This window comes from Dendrobium catenatum, unplaced genomic scaffold (assembly GCF_001605985.2).
Source record: "Dendrobium catenatum unplaced genomic scaffold, ASM160598v2 fragScaff_scaffold_156, whole genome shotgun sequence".
Classification (NCBI taxonomy): domain Eukaryota; kingdom Viridiplantae; phylum Streptophyta; class Magnoliopsida; order Asparagales; family Orchidaceae; genus Dendrobium; species Dendrobium catenatum.
In genome coordinates this window covers 7601292-7613636 of record NW_021318618.1, presented here as the reverse complement: position 1 = coordinate 7613636, position 12345 = coordinate 7601292, and the positions used below count along the sequence as shown (strand labels likewise).

Below are 12345 nucleotides of genomic sequence, written 5' to 3'. Positions count from 1 at the left end.
TCAAAATGCAATAAAACATTAAATGTCAAAAGTGCCCCTTGGGGTCACATAAGCTTACTCCCTCAAGTGAGGGTAAAAATGGAAAATTAAACATAATAAATCATATACAAATAAATGCTTAGAAATAGAGTATCTGATCATAGCCATAGATCTCCGGCCCTTGCTCTGATAAACTTTTCATGGCCGGATGTCCTCATCAGTGTTATGAAGAAGAAATGGAAAAGTTGAATAACTTGATTGCATCATGTGGAAAAAATTACCTACCACAGCTACTTGTATTCTGGCATTCTCAGGTTTACTTGTTTCTCATGTTTTTGTAATCTTAAAGATGCCAGTTTTGAAGTCTTTGGTTTCTTTGATTATTTATTAGATAGCTACATGCTACTATGATCAACTCCTTTTACAAGCTTAATTTATACTTTTTTTTCCTAGAAATGATAATTAATAATTGTCGATGGATCCTTGATAATTATTGGCTGTCAATGAGGTTTCGTATAAACAAATTCCTTATACTCCTTAATGCCCCCTATGTATTTAAATTATTTACCAAAGAAAGTTTCATGCAACCTTTGATTTTATCTATTATTTAAAAAATCCTTAGGTCCAATAAATATAAGATTTTGTTTCAACACTTATGACTTCGTCATTGGTCATTTATTATTCTCAAAATTTTGTTTACTAATTTATTAAAAAAAATAATTAATAATTTCATTTGATGTTTGTGAACAGGCAAAACACTAACTTACTAGCTTTTCATCAAGTAACATAAGAACTCTTATTCTTTTTTCTCATTCGAATTGACATCTATGGATCATCCTCTACACCTCATATTTTTATGTTTGGTGGTTTGTATCTTTTATGATTGTACCCATATGTTTTGGATATTTTTTCTAAAAGACAAAAGTGATGTGAACACCATCTTTTCCACTTTTTACAGCATGGTTAAACAAACAATTCCGAGTTGAAATTAAAAGAATTGAATCCTATAATGCTAAAGACTATTTTAACCATTCTTTCTCCTCATACTTCCAAAAAAAAATCAATGAATATTGCATGTTCGTTGTAGTCATCCCAACAAAATGAAGTTGGTGACGAAATAACAGTTACCTACCTACTTGCTTCCATAAGGGCTCTCCTTTGAAAGTATATTCCAACTCAATATTGGGGAATCTATTCTAATGTTTGTTCATAAAAAATCAATTACGTACAATGGTTCTTAGGTTCAAGAGTTCCACAAAGTCTTGCCAAATTATTTCCCTCTAATAACTCAAAAAAACTTTGTTCTCAAAATATTTGAGAGTATTTTCTTTGTTCGTACACATTCATAAAAAGAGAAAAATGTGATCTATAGGTGATTAAATGCGTCCTCATTGGTTATTCTTCCATTGAAAAATGGTTTAAATGTATTTTCCCCCTTTTTGAAGAAAGTCTTAATGGTACCTTCATATATATTACTATTTATTCTTTGGAAGAAATATCAAAACAAAAAAATTGCATAAGATAAAAAAAGGTTTGTATGGGTTGAAATAATCTCCAAGGGCTTAGTTTGGAAGGTTTGCCAAGGTACTAGTGCTCAACATGTGATATAAACAAAGTTAAGTGCACCATTTATTATTTGCAAAGCAGTTGATTTTAGGGAGAGTCTCAACCGAACTAGCTTGTTGTGACATTATCAAGATAGGTATTGATGTGGAAAGAATACAGAACTTAAAGAAAAGATTACTCCAAATATTTTTCAAAGAATTATGCAAATTAAAATATTTCTTTATTGTTGAAGATGCATGCTCTCAACATAAAATCTTTATATCAAAACAAAATAAAAATAATGCACCTATTGAAAGATATATGTAAGTTGGGATGCAAGTATGTTGAGGAATCTATGAAATTTAATTATAAATTTGGAGGTGCTTCTATGGATTTTAATTATAAATTTAGAGATGCTTCTTAGAAGACATAGCAGTAGAAAAAACCTCATATCAAAGACTTAATGAGAAGTTTTATCTACTTATCACGATGCTAGATTTGACATTGCTTATGATGTCAATTTTTTGAACCAATTCATACACGATCTAAATAATCACTTATTTGGTAGAAATATAAAATTCTATAATATTTGAAGGAAACCTTGGATAAAAGAATTCTATTCTAAAAAGGAGAGGATTTGACTCTTCAAGCAAATGCAAATGCAGATTATGTGTGTTTTATAGTTGACAAGAAGTCAACTTTAGATTATTGCACATCTTTAGGAGCCAACCTTGTGATTGGAGCAGTAAGAAATAAAATTTGATCGTAAAATTTAGCATAACAACCAAATTTAGATTTATGACATTGGAAATATGGAAATTACTATGGCTAAGAATCATCGTTTTAGAAGATTTAAAGTTTTAGTGAAAAAGTCCTATGAGGTTTTTTTATGATAATAATTTACCTATCAATATTACATATAATTTCATGAAGCATGATTGTATATTACAAATAAAGTTGAAAAAGATTTTATAAAGAAAAAGAGCTTAATAATGGTATAATCTGTACTTCATATAAAATTATAGGTGAATAACTTGCAGATATTCTTGCTGAAGGATTATCAATGGTAATCTTTAAAAATTATTAGGTAAGTTTGGAATCCATAATATATTTTTATTTGCTTGAGTGGGAATGTTATAGTGACCCAGACTTCCACCCCCTCATGGAGTTGCAACACCTTCTTCACCTCTATCTCTGCTTTCCAGGATCCACAACAACTTCCCCACTGCCTTCTCCACCCTTCTGGAACCACAACAACCTCCTTTTTGCGACCTCATGAATCCTTTGGATTCTTGCTGTCACCTCACCATTCTTCTATGTGAGCTACCAGACTATAATTTGAACATCTATGGGTTATTTCATTGTAATTAATTTTGTATTTATTTTTCAATCCCTGATTTTTATATAGTTCCTTTTACAAGCTTTTCTAGGATTGTATAGATTCAACACAATTTTTTGAATGGAATGTACCCTCAACTGTTATCCAATTATTGTCATTTTGCAATGTGGCAATCTAAAAATAGTGGCAGAACTAGCAGGGCAGTAGGGTGGATATATAAACATTAAAGATAGTACCATGTGGGTGTGATAGCTGTGGTCTAAATAACAAAGTTGGGGCAATGAGATGCTAGGTATAGCTTTTTCATCTAAAGAAAATATAAAGAAGAGATTGTTGGCTTATTGAAGGGGAAATGGAATGTAATTACCTTAGGATTTTGATACCCATCTCTCACATGGCTCCTATGCTATCGGAGGAAGGAGATAACTTCAATTCCAATGAAAATTCCCTGCTAGCTGAAATTTCCAACGGAATGGAGAAACAATGCATTGTTCAATAGTTAGGTCTAAATGAAGGATAATAGTGCTTTTTATAGTAGCATTACTTGGATAGTTAGTTAAATATCACGTACCCTTAATGAAAACAAACAAATCTAATGTAAAGAAAATACATAAATGTCCTTAACAAATAAAGAAAGGGATAATTATTATTAGGAGCTATTAATGGCTAATCTATACGATATTTTGTGGGATATCTTCAGCAATAATGAATGGCCCAATGGGCTTCATCATGTGCTTAATTGAAAGTTTCACAAACATTCCAACTATTTTTGAATCATAATGAAACAGTCCGCCCTTCTACTAAGGTGGTAAAAAAATGAGCCTAGCTGTTTACTACTTGGCTTTCATTGATGATATCAACTTTGTCTTTGAGGCCCAACCTATTTGTTATTATGAAATTTGAAACTTCATCTCTCAAACTACTTCAACTCTTTATCTCTTGCAGCAAGACCAATCTTTGGTTTTAAAATTCATCAATATTTATAGTTAAGGAAATCTAAGTTCATCAACTATTGAAACTCCTTTATTGGGCGTTGATATTACTTCTGCAACTTATTTTTTCTGTGGGCTTTCTCTGGAACATACATTAGGCCTGCACTCTTCTATACCTTTTTGAATAGTTTCGTTGTTATATCCATGTCTTGTAAAATCTTTTGAGCTATAATTCTCATCTGTGAAGAACTAATTTTGATGCAGCAATCATTTTACTGTTTTTCGAAATTTCAGCTTGGCCAAAGAAGTTGCATTCCTCCAAAATGCAGAAGGCTCTGGCTTAGCACCATTTGACTGCTGGCTTTGCTTAAGAGGTATCAAGACCATGGTTTTACGAGTGGAGAAGCAGCAGGTTCTACTTACCCTTTGCTAAGCAATATTATTGATATTGTTGTTGTTATTATCATTATGTTAATATTTCTGCTAGTTTCTCCTTTTCTTTTGTGATTTGTGCTTCTGGTGTATAATATTTGTGAACATTATAATCGTTAAAGTCTTAGTGATAGAGGCTTCAGAAATATATCCTTATGACTTTTGGTGACTTCTAAAGCTTCACTGTAAGCATAAACCATTTTTCAAACATGTGACCTTTTAATGCATCTTTGGTGTTATTCTGCACAATTATTGAGATGAATTTTCTTGCTTGCACGTAGTTTTTACTTAGTCTAGCTCATTTTAGTTATTTGTTACAGGCTAACGCTCAAAAGCTTGCTGAATTCTTATCAACTCATCCAAGGGTGAAGAAGGTGAATTATGCAGGGCTTCCTGAGCATCCTGGTCACTCTTTACATTATTCCCAGGTACATTTCCATAATCCATTTTAAATTATATGATGAAAAAATTGTGAAATGGTCTTCCATATGATGAATGCAGGCAAAAGGTGCTGGTTCTGTGCTTAGTTTTTTGACAGGATCATTAGCTCTTTCAAAGCATATTGTAGAGGCAACAAAATATTTTGCAATAACCGTCAGTTTTGGTAATAACTTTCCCACTTAAACCTATTAATGTTTTTAAAAGAAATCAAATCGACTCTTCTGAAAATGACACACCTCTTTATGTTTGATTCATATATTCTTAATTGTAAAATTTAATTGTTTCTTCTTAGTCCACATGCTTTACTATTTATGCTGTTCAACAAAATTTCTCGTGCTTTCTTTTTTTGATCTAAAAGAATTTAGGAGGGTGATAACTTGATTCATATTATGTTTATCATGGACGTTCGTACTTACTACTTGTTTTGATCAATTATGAATTGTTTATTTCTTTACAAGCATTCCCATGTGGATACGTCAGTTGTATTGTTTTCTATTTTTTATGTTTATTTTGTCATTCTGTTCTTCTTTCCTATATATAATGAAATTTGGTCCCCTAATCTCATTCATGGAATGTGAAGAATTTTGCTGAACTTCCGTAGCATGATGGGATCAAATGTACGGTAGTTTTAGCATGGATTAAAAAGGCGTTTGAGGCGGTCTCCTTGAGGCGTGCCTCGAATCGAGGCGGACGCCTTGAGCGAACTAAGGCTTAAGCCTCGAATGTTCGGGTGAGGCTTACGCCTTTTTCCACGGAGGCGTACGCCTCAGGGCGTGAGGCACCGAGGCGCATAGAGATAGCGCCTCGAAAGGGAGAAAGTTACCTTCACAGCAAGCGAGCCAGCGAACTCCTGTTGTTTCTTCCGATCAAAATGTCGTAACTTATGATCCGACAGGAAGTGAAAGTTGTCGAAGGAGCTAAGTCGAACAGCAACGAAGGAGCCAAAGAAGCCACGCGTGCAATCTCTACACCTCCTGTGAAGCAACGAAGCCGAACAACAAGGACGAAAAGAGAAGATGAAAGTGATGGGGACATCGGCAGCGATTTCGACACATGTACCTTCAGGAGATGCCGGAGATCGACGGCCACGATCATGATCTGGATTTTCATCATTTTATGTAGTAGTTTATTTTTATTTTATGTTTTTCCGTTTTTGCCCTTATGGGTATTTGGTAGTTATTGTAGCCCAAGGGGCATTTTAGTCTTTTGTTTTTCTTTGTCATTGTGAGGCCTATTTATATGGCCATTCTCTTGTAATAGTTAGTTTTGGATAAATGAAAATTTTATTTTTATGATTCTCTTTGTGAGTTCATGAAGCCTCTAAAGATCTCTTTGTGAGTTCTTGAAGAGGAGTTCGCCGGAGATCTCTTTGTGAGTTCTACCGGTGGCGTGGTGCAAGGTTAGTAAATCCGGCAATTACGTTTTCTTCAAGCCCCTCCTTTTCTTCCCCACCCCGCCGACTCCCTCTTCCTCCCCTATTTTCTTGCCGTCGCCCCCACTGGATTGGCCTGACCGCCGGCCCTTCCTGTCAGCTGCTCCCGGCAGGTTTCCCCATCCCGTCCCTAGCCCAGTTCTTGGGATTGGCCGCCGGTTTCTCTCCTCCCCTCATTCAAATTTCAAAGATTGAAATTCCAAGTGGTTTCATGAGGACATAAATTCTTTCCAAAATTAGCACCTTGATTTTGGCCCCAATATTAATTGGATATAATTTGAATGATCAATTCAAATTCCTTCTAATTGATAACTCTTCAAGCCTGGCAACGTTTTATCTCAGAAAACTGAATGTTTTAATTACTAGACTAGTAAGTGGGCCCCACTTGCTTTTAATTTCCAACCATTAATTTTTCATATGGCCGGCCATGCATAGAGCCCCAAATTCCCTCCTTTGTTATTAACTCCTATCCCATTAATCCCTAATTTTCTCCAAAAACCGCTGGCTCCTCATGGTATTAATTCTTTTCAGATATAAACATCAACGATATTCTTTCTATCAAACAAATATTCAGTATAATTTTATACATAAACCCTCATGAAAATAATTGCTTGCTTCCTTTTCTTAGAACAAATGATCAAGTTCATAATTGACTTAATATTTTATCATTTTTTATCATTATTTATAATTTTACATTAGCTTATTCTTACCGTTTTGAGGCTTACGCCTCGATCCGCCTCGAGGCTTACGCCTCGCCTTGCTTCGCTTAGACAAAACGCCTCAATTCCCGATTTCTCCTTTTAAAACATTGAGTTTTAGCCATACTATTGATGCATATGACCTTAATAATTGTTTAGTATATTGAATCTAAATATAACCTTAGCACCCCTTAGAGACCCCTTTCCAATGAAGAGAAAAAAAAAGAGCAAAAGCTTTAGTTTATTTCTATGATGCATCGACACACCTCTTAAAGAGAGAATGCAGTGGTTGACACGTGTCGTATACGGACATGTGCCCGACATGGTTGGGACACATGTCGGACATGGTTGACACGTGTCCGATTAAAATAATTTTTAAATTTAAATGAATACGTGTGTCCTAATTTTTAATGATAACTTTAATTTAAAATACAAAATTTTAATATTTTTATATTTACTCAATTAAATAAAACACTACATTGTATATGCATCAATTCGAGCCCACTGTCTGTCGTACGCCTTAGGGTTTTCTCCCCCTTGCTCTGTTTACCGCAGCCCCTCCTGGTTTCAAACTTCCCTCCTCCCGTCGCCTGTAGTGCTTGCAGACCGTAGGCCCTGCTCAACTACTCAACACTGACATTCTCGTTCTAGGCTGAAGCCCCTATATCCTACGCCTCTCTCGCGTGAGCAGGACCTTGCTGATCTCTCCACCTCTGCTCTCCCTCGATCTCACACAGGAAGACTCGCTAAACCTCTCTCCTCCTTCGTCTCTTTAGCACACATAGCAAACCGAAGCCAGTGCCTGACCTCCGATCCCGGGCCCTAACCCGAGTTCCGCTCCAGCTGTTGGACTCGACTTCCTTGAGCCTCTTGTTGGGTCGACCATACCTCACTCCCGCAGGTATATTCCCTTCCCCTTCTTCTTTCTACTCTTCCTCTCCTCTGTTCCTTTCTCCTTCCTAGCCCTTCATTCCTTGTGCTTGCTCGGTGCTCTTGAAGCTATGTTGTTGCACCTAATTCCCTAGTCATCAATGTAGTAATAGCCATATTTTTAGTCTTTGTTGCTAAAAGTCTGATGGTATATCCGACAATGTTTCAGGGTTACTTAGCTTTGTTATATTTTGCATGATTATTAGAGAATGAATCATTTTTTATTTTGAGAGTAAGTAATGATTATTGAAAACTTTTATGCCTACTTGTGTTTGCAATTTTTAGTGACATGCAATAAGAAGAATTTCGATTATGGCTGAAAGATCTTTATATGTATGCCTTATTGGTGCATATTGTAATCTTTATTGTACATGCCTAAAGTACTTAATTTTTTTTTGCTATTTTATATTTAAAATGCAATACTCTCACAATTCTCCTTATATAATTATTTGTCAGCTTATTATTTTTAGTCTTTTCATACATGTCATAGCAGTCCTATCTTTGTCACACTCAAATAGTTTATTATTGATATCTTTATCACATGCTCATCCCCATAAAACATGGTCATCTAATTTATTGTTTGAGAGAATCAATTTGATTTTGATGTTCGAAATATCTATTGAGAATTTAGTTTTTTTTAATAGAATTAATAGAAAAATATAGAGAGAAAAGCATGATATTCCTATGGTTTTTATAGATCTTAGCAAAAGTGTGTATGATTGCCTAATTCTAAGACTTTTTATATTCCATTCAATCATTTTTTTAAAGGTAGAACGGGCTTTATTGGTGGTGGGATTGGAACCGGCCAAGGTTCAACAGAGCCTTCTATAGATGCCAATAAGCCTTTATGGAATCATGTTACAAAGTTAGGAAAGACTTTTGAAGGTGGTCGAAATGTATCATTCAAATGCAATTACTATGGTGTCACCTACAAAGGATCATATTCTGGGGTGAAAGCACATCTACTTAAGATTGGTGGCCACAATATTAAAATATATCCTAAGATTACTACTTCGCAGTTTGTAGAATTGAACATACAGGTTAATGAAGCTGAATCACGAATCAAAAGGGTACTTTATAAAGAGAAACCTTTGCCCTCTACTCATGGTTCATCCCACACTGTTTCCTCCTCCGTTAGAGTTGATCATGTTGGTTCATTTAGTTTTGAATGATCTGAATCTAAGAAAAGAAAAGGAGTTGCTAGTAGTTCGTTAGAGAAGAATTTTAATATCCAAATGAAAGAGTAACTTGATGGTGACTGCAATGATGTTTTTTTCGGTTGGACTTCTTTTCAACATTGTAAGGAATATTTATTATAAGAATGCATTTACTTTTGCATGTAATAACAATCTTGCAAGTTCTTTGGAGGTTTAAAATATGATATTCAAGTAAAGAATGACATCAAGAAGACCCTCAACGTGTCTTGCCCCAAAAAAGATTTAGAGGTTTCAAATATGAGAAAGATATATTTGAGATGTTATTTCACAAATGAGGAGGAGAGAAGAAAGAGTAATATAAAACTTGCAAAGTTCCTTGGATATTTAGAGGACTTTGATGATCAAGAATATTTAGTTGATAGATTGGGAATAGATCCAAAAATGTTATGGTTGATTCATGGAGCTTCAACTCCGCTACTTCAAATAATAGCAATTAAATTTCTAGGTCAAGTTTCATTCTCTTGTTGTGAGAAAAATTGGAGCACATACTTATTCATTCAATCGATGAAAAGGAACAAAATTATTTCATAACGGGCAGAAGATTTAGTTTATGTGTATATAAATTTTTATCTTCTATTAAGAAAGACCCCACTTTATATGACATGTAATAACAAGATGTGGGATACTGCTGGAGATGAGCTTGAGTCTCTTGATGTTATGAGAATATTGGAGATTGTAAAACCTTCTCTTCATGAATCAGAGTTGGAAGCAATGATATTCAATGATGATGATATTGAAAGCCAAATACAAACCTCTGAAGCTAATCCTATTATTCCCTTTACTGAGTAGTTGAAGCTTGAATGCTTGATGTCGTAGTAAATGATTATTTTCTTATTTTGTGGTTGTACTAGACATTTTGTACTAAATAATTTATATTATAAGCTAGACAAGTTATTATGACATTCATTTATTATTGTTTGTCATTTCTAATATGATGTTATATTAAAATTTATACACTATATAAAAAAATTGTAATATTGTGTCTGTGCCATACCCGTGTCCTACATTTTGAAATAACGACGTATCCCATATCCGTGTCGTGTTCGTGTCGCTGTGTCCGTGTCCGTGCATCATAGGTTTACTTGTAAAAAAAACAAAAATGCATAGAAAATTCTTTTCTCGTGAAATCAAATCTACTTTATCTTTTTTTATATCACCTTTTGTAGTATTTGAATTCGTGAGCATCTTCAATTCCCACTCCATTGTGTCTCATACTCTCATTAAAGAGAAAGATAAGATAAAAAAAATAAAAAAATTCTTCCTCTATATTAAAACTACAGAAAATAAATGTTTGCTTTTAAACATAAATAGCAGTGTTTACTTTTGATGCTTGATTTAGTGATGAGTGAGAGACTTAGATTTTGATTTGCGAGATTACTTCAAGGATGGAGCTCGTGAAGGAGAAATGGGTGAACTAAAGAAGAGATAAGATGTAAATATAATGGAATGCTAGCTATAAGAGGTGAAGATTGATCTTTTTTTTATTCCTTTGTCGGACATACTTTTGAAAGCTACTTATCCTTCGGGTTTCTTTCCTACTTCTCATAGGGGTGGTCAAGGATTATAGGAAGTCAAATTGTCTTTAATGCCACTTGGAGTACTGATAGAGGGAGTTGGGGTTACAATATAAGAGCCGAGAAGCTTTCCTGCATTAAACTTTACCGCACCAGCCTTCTATTTGCAATAGACTAGGATATAACATGAGAGTGTTTATTTATTAATAATCAAGGGATTGACAATAAGGAATGCCTATATATCGATTATTGTTGGGATGGTTGTTAACTGCTTGGTTATGGTTCACAAAAATTGTTGATGTGCGAGCTATAAAGAGTTGTTGCTCACTAAATTATTATTATGATTTCTTGTTGAATTGAGTTAAGACAAGGAGTTGGCTCTCGGGAACCATGAATTGAACACCACTTGATACTATTATGGAAATAAGCGGTTGGATCAAGGTGTTCTGTGCATCGTTAAATTTCTCGACTCTCAGTTTGCATGTAGACTTGATTGATTTACAATGGTGCCCTTGGAAAGAGGGGGTTGGATTCATCACCCCCATTTTTGTGATTGAATAAGGATGCACTTTGGATAAGGGTGTTGGGTTCATGACACACATTAGGTTCCCTTACTTTTCAATGATATTTCAACTTCAAAGTTGGATTTGAAAGAACAAGGATCATCATATATCTCTTCATCTCCTTTGCATGCTGAGCTAGATCTTCCTACTTTTGATATGCTACTATATCTAAAAGAAGCACTTCAAATGTGCAAGATGAGGAAAGATGCCTCCATTGAAGCAAAATTTCATTGCTCCAACACCTTCTCTACCTCATTTTGCACTTCACATCATCAGCTGATAAATTGTTGCTTTTGTTGTTCTATTGTCTTTTAACCACAAAAGTTGGATCTTTTCTTCACTTTGAGATTTGCCCTCTTTTTAATTGGCTCATTTCGTCGAGATGGTATCAAAGAAAAACATGGTAAGGGCAAGTCATTAAATTGCATTCTTAGCATGGGGCAAGCTAAGAAATTTCATTCTTTGTAAATGATAGATCATCTTGGAAAAGAGAGTTCAACTCTCATGGATAAAATGGCCGGAAAAGTAGATGCCTTTAATAAGGTTAGTTGATTAATTAGATCGTCTATGTTAATGATTTGGGCATTAAACCTTGACAAAGTTGAACGGATTGTGTTTGGTGAAGCTTTCTTTGATAGCTTAACATCTTGATGGAGTTACTTGTGTTGCTGATTTTCAGATGACAGCTGTAAGATTGTTGATTGGATGCATGCTGATAAACATTAGGATGTGGAAAAGTTGGACTGTTGGATGATGATAAGTACATCAGAATAATGAATACTCTTGAATTTTGAATTTGTTTATGATAAGTTTGTATTTTGAATTTAAATTGAAATTTTCCTTTTTGTGTTGTTAATTTAGTTTGGAACATGGCTTATTTTTTAATAGAGTTATATTAAAAGAAGGTAAGGTTAAATCCAATTTATCTCTTGCAATAGAGCTCAATAAAAATTTCCCCCAAAATTTTTTCTTTTCCTTAAATAGGGTATTTCTTGCAATAGAGTTAAAATAAAAAAATCCCCCAAAATTCTTTCTTTTCCTTTCCCCTAGTCGACACCTCTAGCAGTCCTAAAAGCTGATGCCTACTCCCTTTAGCTGGTGCCTCTAGCTGTTACACAACCATTGATTGTTCTATATGTTTGCTGTTGTTGCCACCTGCTGTAAGTGGGTGCTGACTGTGACCTGCATACAAGGGAAATGCCGATCTGATTGCTATATTACAACATTCGAAAATCAAAATTGCGAGGGCATCCTGCTGTCTGGACAAGGAAAGCTATAGTTTGTTGTTACAGCAAATCTGGAGGGAAAAAAACGAGCTGCTAG

General features: G+C 34.6%; 1 protein-coding gene across 2 annotated transcripts in view; it reads left to right on the top strand.

Moving 5' to 3' along the window:
- LOC110113326 (cystathionine beta-lyase, chloroplastic) overlaps positions 1-12345 on the top strand; it is a 45532-nt gene that overhangs the window by 12417 nt on the left and 20770 nt on the right. For both annotated transcript variants that reach the window (XM_020845864.2, XM_020845865.2), the window contains exons 10-12: positions 4090-4207; positions 4548-4655; positions 4729-4831. In XM_020845864.2, the coding sequence (XP_020701523.1) occupies positions 4090-4207; positions 4548-4655; positions 4729-4831 (329 nt within the window). The remainder of the gene's footprint in view (positions 1-4089; positions 4208-4547; positions 4656-4728; positions 4832-12345) is intronic.